General features: G+C 38.8%; 1 protein-coding gene across 1 annotated transcript in view; it reads left to right on the top strand.

Annotated features, from left to right (window-relative positions):
* mmp15b (matrix metallopeptidase 15b) overlaps window positions 1-21,844 on the top strand; it is a 33,341-nt gene extending 11,497 nt beyond the window's left edge. The window contains exons 3-10 of the mRNA XM_084403887.1: window positions 1,267-1,389; window positions 1,476-1,783; window positions 6,375-6,536; window positions 8,587-8,813; window positions 12,733-12,871; window positions 16,489-16,639; window positions 18,657-18,775; window positions 20,101-21,844. Coding sequence (XP_084260013.1) covers window positions 1,267-1,389; window positions 1,476-1,783; window positions 6,375-6,536; window positions 8,587-8,813; window positions 12,733-12,871; window positions 16,489-16,639; window positions 18,657-18,775; window positions 20,101-20,588 — 1,717 coding nt within the window. The 3' untranslated portion in view covers window positions 20,589-21,844. The remainder of the gene's footprint in view (window positions 1-1,266; window positions 1,390-1,475; window positions 1,784-6,374; window positions 6,537-8,586; window positions 8,814-12,732; window positions 12,872-16,488; window positions 16,640-18,656; window positions 18,776-20,100) is intronic.
* The last annotated feature ends 276 nt before the right edge of the window (window positions 21,845-22,120 follow it).

The following is a 22,120-nucleotide window of genomic DNA, read 5'->3' on the forward strand; positions in this document are numbered from 1 at the left end:
CATTCAGGGCTTGACATTAACATTCACAGCCACTGTAGGTAGTGGTTTTCCGAAGTCTCAAGCCACTCAGCATTTTCACTGGCCACAATTTTGACATCCAATGGTGAAAAACTGCTATATAGATATTTATTATATTATCTCATCATTTGGCAGCAGGTATACAATATACCTGCCATCACTTTAAGACCTGACGCACAGATCCATCATACTGTTACACATGCGTTTTCTTTCTCAACTGTTTATTGTTCGCTTAAAACATAACTGACTGTGTTTACGCGAATACTCGCCAATAACTGACATTATTTTGTGTGTATTTGACTGTTTAAGCAGTGAAAAATAACTCAATTTAGTACTGAGAGATGGCTTTATGTGCGCGCACTTTGGGTGTGAGCACAAAATCTTCGGGAATGTGTAAAATTATGCACAACGCGCGCGATCCTATGCCGAAATTCAAGCCCTGTAACAGCAACAATGTTCATCCAGAGCAAAAGAAACGAGTGAGTGAGGAGAGGCGGGTTTGTGTGTCACCCGCTGTTAGAGAGATGAGAGAGAGAGAGAAAGAGCAGCTGGTATCGTGTATCTATTCTGAGGCAAATGAGCATTGGAAGTGTGTGATAAAGTTCATTGTTGTGGGCAGGAAGAAGACAAGGAATCGGCTGGCTGGAACTCAGTAGACTCTTTATTGACTTCAGTCTAAGCACAAAGTAAAGGACGGGGCTTTTAACGCACCCAAAATAACCATAAAACTCGTGTCGTCGGTTTTGTCATGCGGTTCCTCTCTGCGTGCCTGCGCGTGCTCCGAGTCCCAGCGTGTGCAGCTCTTTCTCCTGTCACTGCTTCCTGCTGGCTTATACGCTGTTCCTCCACCCAATTACTGAAACAAGAGACAGGTGTTATCACTTGAACTTGACCCACTTACATCCCACTCGTCCTCCCGCTCTCTCTCCCGTCACGGACTTCGCTAAACCACGCCCCCCTTGCCACAAAGTGTTTCAGATATTTCAGTATCGATATATATCGAAATATGTATATTTTTGACAATACTACATTGTGCTTAGTTTATTATTTCAGATGCCTTTTTAAAAGACTACAATCGAAAAACGTATAAGTGGCCAGTAGGAGTGACATTGCTGAAATCCACCACCATTTAGCGGGTTGGCGGGTGTTAATGTCAAGCCCTGTTCCCATGTGTTCAGCTTTCTTAACATGGAATTATTTTGTGATTATCTTTCAACACTAAGCCCTCATCTGTTGCTGTCTTTTTAGGGCCATGAAAAGACCCCGCTGTGGCGTCCCAGACAAGTTTGGGGGTCAAATCAAGACCAATGTACGACGGAAACGTTATGCCCTTACTGGCCACAAGTGGGACAAGACCCACATAACTTTCAGGTGGGTTTGAATTTGACCCTTCACTCTTTTCAGTGATTTTGATTTTCCTTGCATCAATGTTCTTCCTGCGTTTGTTGTGGATGCAGTATTCAGAACTACACGCCTAAGATCGGGGAGTACAACTCATACGAGGCCATCCGAAGGGCCTTCAAAGTGTGGGAGAAAGTGACGCCGCTGACATTTGATGAGATTCCTTTCCATGAGGTCAAATACGGCCGTCGGAAGGAACCGGATATTATGATCTTCTTCGCATCGGGTTTCCATGGTGACAGTTCTCCGTTTGACGGAGAGGGAGGTTTCCTGGCTCATGCTTACTTCCCTGGTCCGGGGATGGGTGGAGACACTCACTTCGACTCGGACGAGCCGTGGACCATTGGCTCGCAAAACACACAAGGTGAATCCGAAGGACCTGTGTGCTTTATAGATTGCATAATATGTGATATACACTACCGTTCAAAAGTTTGGGGTGGGTAAGATGTTTTTTTAGGTTTTTTATGAAGTCGCTTATGCTCACCAAGGCTGCATTTATTTGATAAGAAAATACAGTAAAACGGTAATATTGTGAAATATTATTATCATTTAAAATAACTGTTTTCCACTTTAATATATTGTAAAATTGAATTTATTCCTGTGATCAAAGCTGAATTTTCAGCATCATTACTTCAGAAATCATTCTTATGGGCGGGGCAACCTGTCACTCACATGAGATCGACCAATAGCAAACCACAACAATCCAATGAATTCCCCATGGACAAAATAAAGTCCTGAAGCCGTTTCACTCGGATATACGTCACAAGACTGACTTTAAGATCAAAAGTTGCTATAATACGGTCCCCGTTTCCTAAAGTAACTCGGAAAAGCCTCTTTGTCTTTAAATGGGCCAAAGGTTAATCATGGGATGTAGTTTTTCAAACAGTTTAAAGGAATCATTCCATCATGACACATTTGATTAATCACTGACACACTGTAACATTCACTGAGAGAGAACTCATCATGCAACTTCAAAAGGAATCTCCAGGATTTTCCAGAGCGTGTTTCCATTTTTTGGTTTGTAATGTCTGGCTACAGGATCATCATTGTTAGGCTACAGTTGAAGTCTCGGTCACCGTGTCACAGCTGTGAGGAGAGATGTCTCCTATTGCCTTGAAGTTGCATCTTTTACCAGTCGCGAGCCTCAGACAAGAGCAGCTTTGAATGACGAGTGCATTTGTCTGTGAAAGCCGCCATTGATTGAACTGTCTGAAAGCATCAGGACAACCAGTTCAGTGCTTCTCTTATCTGCACACTTATTAGCCTTAATGATGTTGCCTCTCTGAGAGAGAGAGAGAGAGAGAGAGAAAAACCTTGAAGAAGCAACATTACTATCCGATGACTTCATACAGCCTGCATTAACACTGGCTAATAATGGATACAGTCAGTATTAAAGGGAAGCAGTCCATCATTGTCTGTCCCTCCCGAAATCAGGATTTAAGAATCACATAGAGCCATTTACACCCGCAGAGTCACAGATCACTGTGACAGCCGGAAAATGGAGACAGAATATGATTAAAATCAGTCACAGACTGAGTGCACTGTCATTGCAAGTGTTTCCATTAATCGTGTGCAGATAAATGCAAATTTTCTGCTCTGATTCACGAACTCCTTTCAGATGAACTGATAAGCCTGAGTGAGAGGAACACTTACTGTGTATTACAAATCTGTAGCCATTCAGGACATGATGATTTTCATTCGGCAAGTGGCCTATCCTTGTGAAAAAGTAGTGTGTTTGATTTTACTGAATGTACACTTAGTGTCCTTCAAATCTCAAAAGTGTATTTCTTAAAAAACTGTACTTGCTGATAATATAACATTAATGAAATAAAATAAAAGCCACTTAAGTGCACTTAAAGAGAGTGCATGTTCATTACTGTTTCTTAAAAATACTTTTAAAAAGTGCGCTTTGCAATAATCTCAAATTTAACGTTTTACTTTAAAAAATGTAAATGTTTACTTAAGTCCTACTTAAGCAAAAATAAAAATGCTCTAAAGTTCAGCTAATTGCATTTAATATAAACTTAAACCTTTGTATATTTTCATTTATTTCATTAACATTCAATTAAATGTCCAAAAAGTAAAAGCATATTGTTTTAAAAATATTATTTCCATAGTAAGTATGCAAAAGTGTACTTCTTTTTCACCAGGGTAATAACACGAACAAAGTGCAAATCAGGAATGGTGAGAGAATATTGTGCTTGATACGTTTTTTCGTCTTCAAACCAAATTTGGGTCTTCAGTCGACAAACTGACCACATGAGCGTTTACACTATGAAGTAAATCCAGTCGAATGTGTTTTCAACTAAGAAAGTGGACAAGCTCAAAACATTTCAGACACCGTTTACACCTGTACCCGTCGTCCACTTGTGATCCGATCGACCAAAACGCATCTTAGAGGGATAGTTCACCCAAAAATGAAAATTCCATCATTGTTTACTCACCCTCAAGTTGTTCCAAACCTGTATGAGTTTCTTTGTTCTGCTGAACACAAAGGAAGATATTTGGAAGAATGTTTGTAACCAAACAGATCTCGGTCCCCATTGACTACCATAGTATATTTTTTTCCTACTATGGAAGTCAATGGGGACCGAGATCTGTTGATTACAAACATTCTTCCAAATATCTTCCTTTGTGTTCAGCAGAACAAAGAAACTCATACAGGTTTGGAACAACTTGAGGGTGAGTAAATGATGACAGAATTTTCATTTTTGGGTGAACTATCCCTTTAATACCAGGTGTGACCAGAGCCATAGTGTGAAGACCATTTTAAAGGAGAACTTGGTAACTTTTTTAACGTAATAAAACTGTCTAGAAATCATTTGGATGGTTAAACAACCTGTTCCGGTGATATTGGTGACTTTGCCCGCTCCCCCAGCGTTCCCAGGCGGAAAACCAACCTTGCAACTTGGGGACTACCGTCCCGGCAAGATAGAAATTGGAAGTCTCGTGAGAAGCGAGAACGAGAATGAGAACGAGCGCGAAACACAAATTGCTTTACGGCAATTCGACATAAACACACACGCATGTATGATGTATTACCAGATTACCCACCTCGGTAGACATAGCTCCACACGATACAGTTGGCTTGCTCCAATCAAAACAAACGCACATGAGCAGCGGTAGAGAGGGGGAGGAGGCTGCCGCAAGTGAGTTTTTTACGACCGTGTTGTGAAATATACACCCTCCCACAGCTGTAGGGGGAGCTCGTGGGGAAAACATGCGACAACAAAAGGGAAAATCAGCGAAGAAGTGAGTAGAGTTCGCTAGAGTTACCGAGTTCTCCTTTAAAACCTAAAGAACCTTTTTTCCACTATCAAAAACCTTTTGTGTAAAGGATCCATAAATGTTAAAGGTTCTTCATGGAACCATCAATGCTAGTAAAGAACCTTTAATTTTTAAGAGTGTTTATCCTCGTTTCCACCATCCGGCCGATCGGATCCAAGAACGGTAAGGAACGTTTACAGTTATATTTCCACTTCTGCTTGTCCGGCACGGCACAGCACAATTACAAACCGTTCTCGGCCCGCATTTCTCATCAGTGCTGTAAAGGATTGGCCACTGGCTACCAGTTTCTCTGTAGTTGGCCAAGCATGGTGTTTGAGCGAAGTAAACTAGTTTAAAAATATCTTTCTATCCCTCATAACACAGTCACTATTTACATCCCATATCGTTGTATTTGTATCACATTCCAAAGAGCTCTGTTATCATCCCCACAGTGGAAAATTAAACCACATCCGGACCAGCTGTGTCGGATCGGCACAGAATAGCATCGAGAACGGTTTGGCCCAATGGTGGAAAAGCGGCTTATATCCAATTTACCCAGCCAACTAAATATAGCTTCTCTTCCTTATCTACTGCAAGACCAGTGGCGATTTTGTTTAATGGATTAGTTTACTTTCAAAAAGATTTTTGCTGATAATTTACTCACCCCGATGTCATCCAAGATATCCATGTCTTTCTTTCTTCAGTCGAAAAGAAATTAATGTTTTTGAGGAAAACATTCCAGGATTTTTCTACACAGAATGGACTTCAATGGCAACCAACTATTCCAATGTTCAAAGAAGGTTCAAATGTCCGTCTCAATGCAGCTTCAAAGTCTACACGATCCCAGTCGAGAAATAAGGGTCTTATCTAGCGAAACGATCGGTCATTTTATATATATACTTTTTAACCACAAATGCTCGTTGTGTACTATCTCTGAGATGTGCGACACATTGCGTCATCATGTTGGAAAGGTCACGCGTCATGTCATCTATCTAAGTTATTTGTCTGTGTACTCTGATTCAAAAAGGTAGGGAAGGGTGAAAAATTTCATCTCATTTTCTCCTCCGACTTCAAAATCGTCCGACATCTTTGTTTTAATTTATTAATATTATTATTTTTAAAAAATTTGTGACCTTTCCAACGTGATGATGTAATACGTGGCGCATCTCAGAGATGGTACAAGACAGGCATTTGTGGTTAAAAAGTATATATATATATTTTTTTTTTTTGAAAATGACCCTTATTTCTCGACTGGGCTTGTGTCGAGACTTTGAAGCTGCATTGAGACGGACATTTGAACCTTCTTTGAACATTGGTATAGTTGGTTGCCATTGAAGCCCATTCTGTGTAGAAAAATCCTGGAATGTTTTCCTCAAAAACATTAATTTCTTTTCGACTGAAGAAAGAAAGACATGGATATCTTGGATGACATCGGGGTGAGTAAATTATCTGCAAAAATTTGTTTGAAAGTGAACTAATCCTTTAACTACAGCAAAAGTAATATGCAGTTGATATGCATTATATCATGTGCCCTCAGAGTGCTCATAAAGTGCAGCTGTGATCTCCCAGAGCGAATGCTGTTGTATCAGACACCAGACCTCAGTAAATCAGCTCCTCTCTTCCTCATTGCTGACCGTTAGCTGTCTCTTATACCTAAGCATGTGATATTTAATATGTGTCTCCTCCAGGTAATGATCTGTTCCTGGTAGCCGTACATGAGCTGGGACATGCCCTTGGACTGGAACACTCCAATAATCCTTTGGCGATCATGGCTCCTTTCTACCAGTGGATGGACACGGACAACTTTGAGCTGCCTGAGGATGATCTCCGTGGGGTCCAGCAGATTTACGGTAACCTGGCGCATTTTACTGTATATTATCTCTGATCAAGTGGGCAGTTTAGAACAATAACAAGCGTAGCGGTTGTGCAACATTTGTTCTGGTCTGGCGCATTTCATATCCGGATCCCGTTCTCTGCTGTTCTCCTTATCATCTGTTTATAGACAATATAGATGTACAGCTTTAGATTACGTTTAGTTTCCTGGTTCGGTCTGGACCAGAGTTATTATATACATGTGCTGTTGTAAAAGTGTTTTTGTTTTTGTTCGTTTACAGTAAGCAGTTTTAGTGGTATTCAAGCTTTTGGTGTAAAGTTTATAATGTTTGTTTTTTGTGGTAGATTGGATTTACTTTGCCCTTGACCAGGCCATGTTCCTTTTGATTACTCTGGTCTTTGTGGACTTAAGTAATATTTATTTAAGTTTTGCATGAGCGAGAATCAGCTGTGAGGGAGAATCGTAGGCATCCTTCCCAGTTTAGAAGAAAGAACTTGTGCTCATGTCATGGTGAATTTGTTAATCATTTTATACATTATTGGTGTTTGTGAAGGCAAGCATCACTATTATTGTTCATACTTAAAAAGAAAAATTTATTATACCCGACTTTATTTTATTATTTCTTTTGCATACAGAAAATGAAGCCTAGTTTTTAGAACCATTAGGATTTCGTAATGTGTTCAGGGTCCATTAAGTCTCTCTCTATATTATCATTACTCATTGCATAAATAAATTACTGTAATACTATAATATTTTTGCTGCATTAATTGAAGACAGTTCAAAAAATACTACCATGTTGTATAAAAAGTTTATAAATAAATATTACAATTAAAATTTCAATTTTTTGTTCAAATGACCATAATGAGAAAGTTTAAGGGAAAGTGTCACAATGCAAAATCAATACAAAAGGCTTCATTTACTTTAATCAGAATATATTATCTTATTTTTGGAGATTAAATATGACCTGGAAAATATCTTGATGCTTTGTAAAATTCACAAACATCATATCCACATCCCCCCCCCCCCCAACCATCACAAAAATATCCATCACACCATTACATCACCATCAGCCAGAACTATTGATACAAGGCAGGATAGATCCATGTTTTCACGTTTTTTTTATTTTTTTTTATGCCAAATTCTGACCCTACCATTGGCAACGTTTTTCAATCTTCTATTGTCCAGTTTTGTTGAGTCTGTGTGAATTGTACACTCTCAGAGGAAAAAAAAGAGCAAAAAAAAGGTACAAAAGCTGTCACTGTGGGTGGTACCTTTTCAAAAGGTACACTTTTGTTACTAAAGGGTGCATATTGGTACCTTAAAGGTACATATTAGTACCTAAAGTGCACCTATTAGTAGCTAAAAGGAACAAAAGTGTACCTTTTGTAAAGGTACCGCCCCAGTGACAGCTTTTGTACTGTGAGTATAGCCTCAGTTTGCTGTTCTTAGCTGACAGGAGTGGTACCGGTGTGTCTTCTTCTGCTGTAGCTTGTCTGCTTCAAGGTTGGACGCGTTGTGTGTTCAGAGATGCTCTTCTGAAGACCTCGGTTGTAACGAGTGCTTATTTCAATTACTGTTGTCTTTCTATCAGCTGGAATCATTCTGGTCATTCTCTGACCTCTGATATCATCAAGGCATTTACACCCGCAGAACTTCCGCTCACTGGATATTTTCAGTTTTCAGTCCATTCTCTGTAAATCCTAGAGATGGTTGTGCATGAAAATCCCAGCAGATCAGCAGTTTCTGAAATACTCAGACCAGCCCGTCTGGCACCAACAACCATTCCACATTCAAAGTCACTTAAACCACCTTTCTTCCCCATTCTGATGCTCAATTGTCTTGACCATGTCTACATGCCTAAATGCATTGAGTTGCTGCCATGTGATTGGCTGATTAGGTATTTGCATTAACGAGCAGTTGAACTGTTGTACCTAATAAAGTATATATTAGCTATTAGCGCTCCATTTTATGTTTATTATAGACTGAACTAAGAGGTGCCAGAATGAGCTATTACTGATACAAATTCTGAAGTAATTTGTGTTTGTTTCTTCCACTCTTCCTTGTAGGACCCCCTAACAGTTCTCCCACTCAGGCTCTCCCCACTGTGACCCCTCGACGCCCAGCCCATCCAGACCCCAGGGCCCCTCAGCCTCCTAAAACCCCCCCCGGAGCGCCTCCTCGCCGGCCGCCGGGGCCTCGCACCACCGACCGTCCCGATCACTACGGCCCCAACATCTGCGAGGGCAACTTCGACACCGTCACCATGCTCAGGGGAGAGATGTTTGTCTTTAAGGTGAGCTAAAGACCCTAGCTATATTAAAGCTTTTGGTAACACGTTATTTTACAGTGTCCTTGTTACATATGTTACATGTACAGTAAATTATGCATAATTACATGCAACTAACCCTCAACCAAATCCTTTTCCTACCCTAACCTTATAGTAAGTACATGTTATAAATGAATAGGTAACACTTTATTTTACAGTGTCCTTGTTACATATGTTACATGTACTTACCATAGTAATAACAGTAAATTATGCATAATTACATGCAACTAAACCTCTACCAAATCCTAATCCTAATCTAACCCTATAGTAAGTACATGTAGTTGCTTAATATTACTCAGTACTTAAATATATAATTACACTGTAACAAATGACACCTTAAAATAAAGTGCAACCAAGCTTTTTATAGTAATGAGAATTATATGTCGCAAACATGTTTTTGACAGGCTTCCTAAGATTCACTCAAGCGGTGAAACGATAACAGTCACAGTTCCAGGTGAAAGACCTGAGACACAGGTCGAGTCCTGCTGAGGTCGGCCTGCTCTCAATCAGGCTTTGTTAGGCAATGGGCCGTAAAACTCCTCGTGCTGGTCTTTGTTACGGGGCAGAGCTCCATAAAGAGGAAAGGAAACATGTATTTGGAGTCTGGAGTTGATCAGGAGATACATCAGACTGCATCTGCTCTGCCCCTTTTTGCTGGAGTTGCGGTTTTGTGGTCACGTCACGTCATGTGATTTTCTCTTGCATGAAAGAAGTGCTCTCTGTGGCAGAGGATCTTTAATTCCTCTGAAAAAAAAAAAAAAAAAAAAAAAACCGAGACCACATCATATGATCTTTCACTTTCTTCCATTAGATGAAGAAGCACATCATTTTGCTTTAGTCTTGCTGTTGGAGAAGTTAGAAAAAATGTACAGTATATGATTATAATTATTAATTATGTATGAAAATGTACATAATTATACATGAAAATAGCTAGGTTATTACACTGCATTTACTAGATAAGTAAAATTCGATAAGATATTATATCTTGTTTTCCAGGGGAATTAATCAATTATCTGTCCATGGGGTAAGAAGAATAATCTTAATTAAAAAAGACACAAGATTATTTTTCTTACCCCATGGACAGATAATTTTGCTTGTTTTAAGCAAAAACTCACTTAATTTTGATTAATTCCCCTGGAAAACGAGATATAATATCTTATCAAATTTTACTTATCTAGTAAATGCATCTTAATGTAAGAATTTTTAGATATTTGGACTGGAAACCAGACAAAAATACTAAGTAAGAAAAGCATTTTTTTTTTTGCAGTGTATAAAATTATAAAACTAATTATGTAATTTAGCAATTATGTCCGTGTCCTCCTGGTTATCCTTTTTACAAATAAATATCTAGGGACCAAAATATCCAGAACATTTGATTAATAAATGGCATCTTATTGTAAAGTGGTAATATATATATATATTTAGATATTCATTTTATTTATAGATGTGGTAAGCAAAAATTACTTTAATATTATATTTTGTTATTTATTTTAATTTATTTATTATTATTATTATTATTATAAATAATGTTACTAATGCTAATACTACTATATTTTATAAATTAAACATAATAAAAAAAAATATATATATATATATATATGTATATGTTTTAGCATTTTATTTCTAGATGTGGGGAGCTTTACTGGGCATGTTACACCCATAGCACGATTTGTTGGAAAAATATATTGATTTGTTTCTTCTTCAGGTGTTACTGTTTAACTGGTCGCAGTAGTCAGGTTATCCATTAGACCAGTGGTTCCCAATTCCAGTCCTCGTGACCCACTGCTCTGCACATTTTGTATGTCTCTCTTATCTGACACACTCAGTTCAGTTCATGGAGTCTCACCTAATGAGCTGATGATCTGGTTCAGGTGTGTCAAATAAGGGAGACATACAAAATGTGCAGAGCAGCGGGTCCCGAGGACTGGAATTGGGAACCACTGCATTAGACAACAGTCAGATGCCCTTGAGTGAAGAACCACTCCCTATAATCTGTTCCTGAAATGAGGCCGTTCCTCATGTAACACAATACTACAACTCATGCAAGACTGTGTTCCTCCATGCAAGAACAAGGTGCACGTGTGTCTGTTACGATGAGGTGTTGGGGTTGGGGTTGAGGAGCGTGTAGGGAGAAAGCAGGATAAATTTAGAGCGTGTTGGCCGCAGAACGGGCTCTGGTTTTAATTTGGGCTTGGTTTGGAAGTTGGAACACTCTGAAGGTCCTGGTGGAGAGCCAGAGTCAGTGTAACGGATACACTGAGTTTATGTACATGATCACTGTTACTACAGCTCACACTAAAGGCCCCGATAAACTCACAGCGAAATAGTTTTTCGTTCTTCTCTTAAGCCCTATTCGGACGGGACTAGTTTAACATGGAGAGGTGGGGTAATGTAATTTTACCACAGGACATCTGTGATAATAATGGCCAGTTCGCACGGGATAAGAGATCTCAGTAAAACTAGCAGAAGAGGGAGGGGTAACTCGATTTACGCACCGCCGTCTCCCTTCTGTCGTCATGTGTGTATTACGTTGCTTCCTGATCATCGTCATGTTTGCAAACACACATATATATATATATATATATATATATATATAACCTTTGTATATGTAAAACAGTTAGGTTCGGTTGGATGTATTAAATAAATTCAGATTGTATGTTGGTAATAGGCACTTATCTAACGCTAAAAGAAGTTTCGTGCCTCTAAAAAGTGTGTTCGACCTTATTTCTGGTCTGAATGGTGTGTGTAAAACACTTGAGTTTTGCCACAGACTTGTCCCAGCCTCTAGAACGCAACTGAATGCTTTTTCAAGCGTCTCCATACTTCAAAAACCGTGGAAAACTACTTTTAAACAGGAAACAGCGGGTTTACAGCGGGTCTATTCGCACGGGATTAGCATTACCTGAGGTAATTTTTCCGGACCTTTTTACTGAAGGTAAAAGTCGCCATAATCTTAACTCACATTGCCCGTAATGATTACTGAGATGGCACATTCGGACGGGACTAAAATCACAGAGAAGCTCTGGTAATAATTGCTTTACCCCACCTCTCCATGTTAAACTAGTCCCGCCCGAATAGGGCTTTAGGGGTAAAAAGAAATACCTTTGCAGTGGTATACTGTTAGCTAACATCACTGCTGTGAGCGACGTTTGATGAATATGTAAATATGTGCTGTGCACTTTCCTCCTAATAACAGAACAAACACACAGGTAAAATGACAACGGTGAGAAAACAGCAGTTCAGAAAGCATCTGATTGTAGCGATGTGGATGTTTGCACCAGCTCTGCAATTCGACACTAGTAAAGTCAAGTTTATGTATATAGCTCTTTATACAGTAGATTGCTTTAAAGCAGCAGCTGTGTTCATGTTTTTACTCACGGACGTCTGACCTCGACGGATTGAAGTAGTGAACCGAAGAAGATTTCCATGTCAGAGAAGGCGGAGCTTCAGAGCCACACCCACCTATTATTATCAACATTATGGAAGTGCGCTAGCCAGACGGGATTTAAACTTTGTCGGCTGAAGACCCTAATTTGGTTTGAAGATGAAAAATGTACCAAGCACAATGTTCTCCCACCATTCCTGATTTCTAACACACACTCACAGTGTTCGGCTGGTCTTGCAGCTTCAGAGCAGAAACGAAAGCTGCTGCTCTCCATGTGTTTTTCCGTCGTCCCCGGTCGCGTGCACATATAAATTGCTTGAGCTTATTTCGTCCATTAGATCTAAAGATCTGAATAAACACATACATTTACCCAACCAAAGACCCTCCCCTTGAAGAAATCAGGACAGAAAAGAGGGCTGCAAATAAACTAGACTATCATTAGTACAGAATACACAACCATCATCATCTGGTCGTTAATTCTGAATCTCGTTTCTTCCCCAGGGTCGCTGGTTCTGGAGAGTGAGGAGGAATCGAGTGCTGGATAACTACCCGATGCCGATCGGACACTTCTGGAGGGGTCTGCCGGGAGACATCGACGCCGCATATGAAAGGCATGACGGCCGATTTGTGTTTTTCAAAGGTATTTTCCCTTTCTAACTGCACTTGAAAACTGATATAGCTCTGTGCTGTTAAAAGTTAATATAGACCATAAAAATGTTATATTCGTGAGAGAAATTATTACCCAGGCTGGCAGAACTACATCACATTGAAGTGCTTTTTACGCCATTGATTTTGACGTTTGTCATTTAGTCCAGGAAGTGTCCTTGATTTCCCTCAGCCTCTCATGTGTTAGTCTGATGGATTTTACAGGTAGAGTTTCATAGACGTGGCTTTTTGTTTCATATATGTGGGTTTATGGGTTTAAGGTGAACGGCCAAAATTTAATTTAGAAGCTGCATAATTCTGGAGATTGACCATAAATTTTGCAAAGGAAGCAAAATACTGTGCATGCTTTAACTCGCATTAGCTTCACTTCAATCAGGACTCAACAATAAGGATTTTTGCTTTTATTATTATGATTTGCAGCTGAAAATTACAATTAATGTTACATTAGTAACAAGAAACCCTTATAATGAAAATGATATACTTTTTTTCTGGCATATATAAAAGTATATTTTTAGCATTTTGCATGATTTGAAAATTACAAATTTTTTTAAATAGCAAAGCCAGTAAAAAAGTATTGTACCCACCTCCAAAAATATTGCATTTTAAATATTGTCGGATTTTTGAAAATATATTTTTTACATCATTTTAAGGTGTTGTGAAAAAGTTAACATTAGTTGACTGTCCTACTACCAAAATAATTTTCTTTAGAATTTTAAGTTTTTGTACGTCAGATTTATAAAAAAAAAATATATATATATTAAAAGTTTTCCTTACAATATTGAAAACAAATATTACTAGATTTTTAATATTAGCTAGAAATTAAACCATAATAATGTAACTCCATTACACCAATAAATTCATAAACATACTGTTTGCCCAGTTTTTTCTAATGTCAAATGGTGAAAACATTACTGATTTGTTAGTCATTTTTTTAATCCACTCTTACCGTGGCTTTCACAACCATTGCAATTCATATTTGCAATAGTGTGCTGCAGTAATGTATTTTTGTAGACCAACCTGGAAATGTAGCGTTACACTGGTTCCTTCGACAAAAACCAGTATGATTTTTCTATTGACTTTTTGATTATTGCAGAAAACAAAGTCTGTGACCAACAAAAGCTTATAATTCTAACACGTTTTGTTAATCATGGTAATTTTCAAAAGTGGACACAACTTTTATGAATTTTGAAGCGTAAATACTTCACCATCGTTAAGCTTCGGACATATGTCCATCTTGTTATCACCACAGACTTTATTTCAAGCTTTTAATCAAAAACCCATTCAAAAAACCCATTGACTTCAGTGCTAAAATGCTAAATTGGCACACAATAAACGGCACTACTCTAGTCCAACAACATCCATGCTAACATCCTGGCTAGATAATATTTTAATCATCTTACTTCATAACTGGAAACCAAATGTTAATATTTGCAAGTCATAAAATCAGTGAAAATCTCTGGTGCAAAGTCAACTGGCCAGAAACTCATCATTATCAAGCCCTGTCAACAGATTGAAATCAAAAACGGCTCAGACCACAGTGAGGTTTCCCACATTAGTTCTACATATCAACACCCAGCACCCCTGAAACAGACATCTAATGACTTCCTACTGAAGATTTCTGTGTAGATGAATGTGTATGCGCTGTACTTGAGGAAAGCTGGCTCCCATAAGCAAACTCTGTAGGGCAAGTGATGTCATTGGCAAGGCCCTTTTTAAATTTGGATTTCTGCCATCCGAGAAAATCGGGAGACCAAACATCTTGGGGAGCAACATCTGTTCTTGGTGAGGCGAGGCCATTGCGTCAGCTAGCGGTTCTACCAGATGCTGACAGCAACGGTTGGACTTGGATAAGGGCCCGTTGAATCAAACGGGTCCATGAGGATGGTGCCTCGGTGTCTGCCATACTGTAAAATAATAAAAACTGAAGCTTATCCCAATGTTTCTGTAACGGCTCCATGCGATGCTCTCTGTCGTCACTTTAACCGCTAGGATTCGAATCAAAACCACATTGTTGGTGCATCTTTTTCAGTGTTGTCATGCAGTTATATGTGTTGTAATAGAGAGTAAACGCCAATCTGGAGACTGTGTCAAAGGTTGGAAAGTCCCTGTACATGCACCATGAAATCCTGTTGCTGCTTCCTCCCCCCTTCTTGTCTTTTCTACTTCCTCACTATTGTTTTCAACCTCTGTTCTCTTATTTTTAAACTTTTGAGTGTTTTATTTCTAGCTTTTCTAGTAGGCTAGTTAGCCGATATGCAGGGAAGTCCCGGGAAGTTTAATTTATTGACATAACTCATATTTAATGTGATAGTTTCATCCTTACATCTACTGTAATATACAGATTCTTCGCGTCAGTAAATAAATACATACTATGTTGACAATTAATGTTCGTATGTCGTGATGGTCTGGTGGTAAAATTTTTGTTTGTGTGTTGGTCAAAAATGACTGAATTTTTCTTTCTTCAATGAAATGATTGTACTATATTTCAGTTCAATAATGTTTTTTATTTAATGTTTTGTATTTTAAGGGGATTTATGGCACTAAGTTATATTTCTGCAGTAGTTCTAATTTATTTATTCACTTTTTGAGCATGAACCTATAAATGAAATTTCCAACTTAAACTGGCATAATCTTGAATGCTTTGGAGCACAGACTTAAATTCGGTCTCTTTTTAAGAAGACACTTGGCAGATTATTGCTGAAGTGAAAAAAGCTTAAAGTGAACTTGAAAAGGGGTGTAAAACTTTACATTTATTGTTATGAAAACTTTTTATATGAAATATATATTTTCTAAAACATGTTTTACTCTAGAACTGTGAGAAAATCAGCGCCATAAATCTAAATAAGTTGTGTTCCAAATTTGAGGTTTATCTAAAAATAAAAAAGAGCTTTCAGTAAGAATTGTTTGTGCGCAGTACCAAACGTTTCCAATAGATGAAATTTGTCTTCCATTCATTTCCAATGTGCTCATTTTTGACAACGTACAATACAAGTGACTTTTCTTTTTAAAGAACCATATAACCTTTTCAAATCATGTTTTTTTTGTGTGTTCATACAGCAAGTGGCAAAACCTTTAACAAGTTTCGTACCATTCCGATGAAGTAAAAAACTCTAAGAAGAAAAAAAACATAAAATTTATCACATAAACGTAATTTTTTTACAAAAAGCGGTAGATTGAAGTGTTCGTCTGTGTAGAGACTGTGCGCACAAGCCACAAGAGAAATGTTTTGCCTTCTGACACTGCAAAGAGCGGCAACGAATACATTCCAGCACTAGATCGCCTCTTATTTAACAAACGAACGAAATTAAAACTCTGCTAGTCAACTAGAGATGTTTCATTTGTATTAGGTTCATCCGTTCCACAAGATGTTTCACAAAGTGGTGGGGACAATATCGACCCTGGCAAAAAGTGGTCCGTCACACCTGCAAATTGGCTGTGCCGATATGGGTTTTTCAATGGGTGGCGGATATATAAACCTCATATTATGGCAAATGAGATTGTTTCAATAAAATAACCCCCCCAAAAAAGAATTTCACAAAATTCACAAAAAAGTCATAACTGTCCTCTCTCTTTGTGACCATCCACCTGTAGGAAGCCAATACTGGTTGTTCAGGGAAGCCAACTTGGAGCCCGGCTACCCTCAAGAACTGATGGATTATGGCAGAGACATCCCATATGACAAGATAGAGACGGCCATCTGGTGGGAACCTTCAGGCTTCACTTACTTCTTCAAAGGAGACTGGTGAGGGAATAGTCTTATATTTTTTGTTCCACACAGAATTCTGCCTCTGATGTTTGTCTAATCGTTCCCTTGAGCTGTTTTGTAAAATCCTCCTTGCGATGAATTTTGGCCCTGACACACTAAGCCATCGTCGTGCCGTTGTTGAGCATCGTCCAGCCCGGTTTTTCCGATGTGTTCCGCACCGCCTGCACCAGTTGGACATCAGGGGTATTGTGGCCGATTGAGCATGTTGAATCGTTGTCTGTCAGGGAGAGAGAGAGAGAACTCTGATTGGCTGTTTAGCTTAGCAAATGAGTCAGTGCACAAGAAAAAAAATAAGTGAAAGTGATGAAAGCAATGAAGTCAAGACGTTCTAATTTTACGTCATCTTACCTGAGCATTTGAATGCGCGAATAAGTTCATAACAACATGAGCCGCCTGGAATGAGGAAAGTGATCAGCATGAATGATAATCAAAATGGTAAGCAAGCACTGCTTTGATTAGGGTTTGTATATCTGCAGTGCATAAATGATCTGCGGTTTATGACGAGTATTGAGTTATTGATACCTGCTGATATAGACAGTTATTTCCTTACACGCACGTGCTAGTTAACAGTCACCTGTAGTCTTTCTGATGTGATCAAGCGCAGCTTTTTTTATGTCGGCTTGGTGTGTCACGGCCTGTTCTGGACCTGGTCTTTACATCGGTCTCGGGTGGTCCGATCAAAAGTGGTCCGCTGAGAGAGATTGATGTTTAGTCCTGGTATTAACATGTCTCACATGCTTCTTCAGTGACCACTTCAGATTGGATTTCATAGAGGAGAGGTTGACTATTTTTTGACTACATATAACCATTTTCCAATAAATGGGTCAATGACACTGCATCAAAAATGCATCAAATTCAAACATACAAGGAATTGAACACACCTCTTCTATATGATTTCCATTTCTAAATAAAAAAAGGTCATTTTAATATTTTTGAAGGAGCATAAAGTCAAAAATATCAGAGATACAACTGTCCTGACATCATTTTATTTCATTATTTTTGTCCATTAAGTAGTTTAAAATAATATGTTATTAGAATTTCCTATAGAGAAAAAACAACAACCGCTTTAATGCTTATTGGTGTTAAGTCTCTTAAAATATTTTAACTTTTAAAAGCCCTATTCAGACGGGATTAACTTTACAAGGGTAGAGGGAGTAATGTAATTTTACCACAGGACGTCTGTGATATTAATGGCCAATTCGCACGGGATAAGAGATCTCAGTAAAACTAGCAGAAGTGGGAGAGTAACTCGATTTGCGCATCGCCGTCTCCCTCCTGTCGTCATGTGTGTATTACGTTGCTTCCTGATATCACGTGCGCAAACACAACCTATATATATATATAAAACAGTTATGTCCGGTCGAACGATGTATTAATTAACTTCAGATTGGATTTTGTTGGTAATAGGCACTTAGCTAACACTAAAAGATGTTTCGTGCCTCTAACAAGTGCTTCGGTCTTCTTTCTGATCTGACTGGTGTGTGGAAAACACTTGAGTTTTGCCACAGACTCGTCCCAGCATCTAGAACGCATCTGATGCTTTTTCAAGCGTCTCCATACTTGAAAAACAGCGGAAAACTACTTTTAAACAGGAAATGACGGAATATTTACGTACATGTTTACAGCGGGTCTATTCGCACGGGATTAGCATTACCTGAGGTCATTTTTCCGAACCTTTCTACTGAAGGTAAAAGTCGCCGTAATCTTTACTGACATTGTCCGTAATGATAACTGAGATGGCACATTCGGACGGGACAAAAGTCATACAAAGCTGGCAAAGTCCTTGATTTGGGACATCGGTAACATCCTTCAGTGTTTGTTTTGCATTAGCATTTCTGATACAAATGCAAAGTGAGCGCCTTGAAAGTGGTGTGCACTTATGATCAGATCACCTGCTGTGGATGATAATTTCACATGTAAATGAGGTCACTGAAACGGTCGCATCAAGGAAAGTCAGAATGAAATGCATTGAACTGTGTTTGATAAACTACAGGTACTGGCGCTTTAATGAGCACTCCAGAGCCGCGGATCAGGACTACCCTAAACCAATCAGTGTGTGGGGCACTTCTGTGCCGTCTTCTCCCAAGGGGGCTTTCCTCAGCGATGACGGAGGTGAGTGAGGGAAGTGGTGTGTGGGGTTGAGGGGTCATCTAGAGTCTGTCACCTAATGTACTAGAATGGATGGGGATCAATCAGACGGTGAAACAAAGAAATTGAGAGTAATGCATGAAATGTGATTTCAGAAAGTAATGCAATATAATCGGGAAACACTTACATCACTGAAAGCTCTTTCCCATTTAAAGGAATGTTCCTGCGAGTCGAACTGTATTAACAGGATCTGTGGCATGATATCGATCACCATAGATATTCATTCTGATTTAAAGGAATAGTTAAAATGGGCTTAATTTACTCATTCACATGTAGTTTCAAACCTGTGACTTTCTCTATTATGTAGAACTAGGGCTGCACGATATATTGTTTTAGCATCGATATCGCGATGTGCGCATCCACGATAGTCACATCGCAGGATGTGCGATTTCAAGTATAGGGATTGTAGTTGAGCCGTACGGACAAGGCACCATGGTTCAAAACGCATGTGAGTCTCGGATTAATTGCAGTTTAACCATCATAGAGTAAAAGAGCACATGTTTTAGGTTGTGTCCGTTTAAACATTCACCTAATTCAGTTCTCTTTCACGTCTATTTGTACTTGATCGAACACTTTGACGCAAAATGATGTGAACATGCTCGTCTCGGCGAGAATCCCCATAAACGGTCTTGGCTTACGTGAACGTAAATGGATGAGAAAGAAAACAAATGCTTATCATTATTAAATCTGTGCATTCGATCTTAAAGTGACAGCAGCCTAATATTCCTGCTGCTGTCATTAATGTTGATCAAACTCTAAAATACAAATATAAAATCACTTTTGTAGCTTTTGCTAAAGATTAATTATATTTGATTTATACAGTTAAGACTATGCTGTGTTATTTTACATTTTATTATTAAATTTCCGTACCTGAATATTGTTAGGCTAACCTGAAAAACATAAAGCACTGTTTATTTAATTTGTATCTATTGTATTTATCTATGCTTGTAAAATATTTTTTTTTCTATGCAGATGCACTTCCCTACAAAATCATTCTAGAATGATTAATTCTTTCCAAATAGAGCTATTCAAGTCATCTGTTGAAATTGTTTTCATATCGCAATATATGTCGCAGAAATACAAAATAACACAATGTCATATCGCGCAGCCCTATGTGGAACAAAAAAGAAGACATTTTGTAGACTGTTTGTAACTAAACCATTGGTTGGTGGACAATGGATAATTGAAACAAGACTTTTCTGTAAAGCTGCTAAATGACCAGATAATCTAAATTTAGTTTGTATGCGGTGATGCACAATTTTCACTCTCCAACTTTGTCTCTCACACAGCTCATACTTACTTCTACAAGGGTTCAAAGTACTGGAAATTTGACAACCACAGAATGACGAGCGAGCCGGGCTACCCAAAGTCCATTCTTAGAGACTTCATGGGCTGTAATGTGGACCTCGATCCTGACACAGACACCGACGTGGACCCGGGACGCAAGTCGCCTGATCGGCCACCCTTCAACCCGGATGCTGGCCGAGACAAAGACAAGGACAAAGACAAGGACAAGGACAAGGACAAGGACAAGGACAGAGACAACACCAATGACGTGGACTCTAAAGAAGAGACGGAAGAGAAAACGAATGAGGTGGATGTGGTTCTGAAGATTGATGAAACGCAGCGTACCATGAACATCATCATGGTGACGGTACCCCTGGTCCTGGTGCTGTGCATCTTGGGATTGATCTACGCTATTATTAACACACTACAGAGGAAAGGAGCACCCAAGTATTTAGTGTACTGCAGACGCTCAATGCAGGACTGGGTTTAACCTCTCAGAATGATCTCCGATCCCTGTTCTGCCCTTCCATTTCACATGGCCTAAAACTTTGCACACACAAAACAACAACATAAACATGCTTAAACTCACACACACACACTCACACATACACACAGATACTGACACACACACTTTCACGTTCACCCTTCTTTTCCTTTCCCATGGTGCTTTCCTAACATGTTGTCTAGTCTATTTATATCAGAAAGTTTGCACATTGATTTTGTTGATGGGTTTTCCTTTTCATAATGTTTTCTTTTCTTTTGAATCAGTTGTTTTTGGGGTTTTCTTCATTTCTGTTTTTTTAAGATGTCACAATCTAGATCTCCAATCACTGCGTAAAAGATGAGCGGGAAGTCTTGCAGAGCAAAAAGTGAGGGAAAGGAAAGCGGAGAAAGGAATATCTCGGCTTAGGAACATTTCTGCATCCATTCACCTTTTCTCAGGACTCTCAGCTGACCAGGTTTTCCAACTGACCGGGCAAGTCACAATCCATCGTCATAAAGACTATAAGGACTGTGGCCGCTATATGTTGATATACAGTGGGGTCCAAACGTCTGAGACCACAAGGAAAGTCTGGGATTGAGAGACTAATTTAAACCTGAAAATTTCAGGATTTTTAAAAAAGCAACACATTTTTTATTATTTTTGTTCATGCAGCTTGAGTGTTGCTGTCAAAGCAAAGAAATTCATGCTAATTTAAGTTCAAACTGTCATTCTAATAACATTTTTAATGTAGAAAACATTTATTGCATTAAAAAAAATGAAACATTCTCAACTAGTGGTCTCCGACTTTTAGACCTTTCTTTTTGGAGTCAGTTCACAAGCAACTGGACCTGGTTATTCAACCAGTAACTGAGTCCAATTGTGTTTGATTGAATTTTACCTGCTATTTCTTTTGGTGTCAAAATAGGGACTTTTCTCTACGTTTTGCTTACCTAGTGCATTTTTATTGCCCCTTGTTTTAACATGTTTTACGTGGTTCCGTCCATATTTGTAGAGCCCTCTTGACTTTTTTTCTTGCAAGCTGGTGTGTTTTTAATCTCCAACAGTGGCGTGATCCTGTGGCGATTATAATTTTTATTGTCTGAGCAGTATAATGATTAGGTTAGTTTCATTTACGGGGGGGTTGAAAAAGCTTGAGGCATTGAGAGAGAGTGTATATTTATATAATAGCTTTACATTGTTCAATCAAATGAAAATATGAAAAATAGAACTATAAAATGCATACCACTAGCGTACACCAATTTAAAAAGGCGAAAAAAGCTTCTTGGGGCCCAATTATAAATAAAAGCCTTAGTAGGGGCTCACTGTTGTAGGGAATGTTAGGTAATAGTCTAATTTCAAAAACAGCAGGGGGTGAAAACCATTGGTAAGCTCCTCTTTCCCAAACCCTAAGCTCTCCCTACCAAAGAAATGTCAGTCGTCATTGACAAAGGTGGGGTGAGATGAGGGAAAGAAGCAGGGACAACTGTGAGTTCAGAAGGAAAGGGTTAAGATGCAGAAACCTTATATCTGAAGTCTTT

This window comes from Rutilus rutilus (assembly GCF_951802725.1).
Source record: "Rutilus rutilus genome assembly, chromosome: 3".
Lineage (NCBI taxonomy): Eukaryota > Metazoa > Chordata > Actinopteri > Cypriniformes > Leuciscidae > Rutilus > Rutilus rutilus.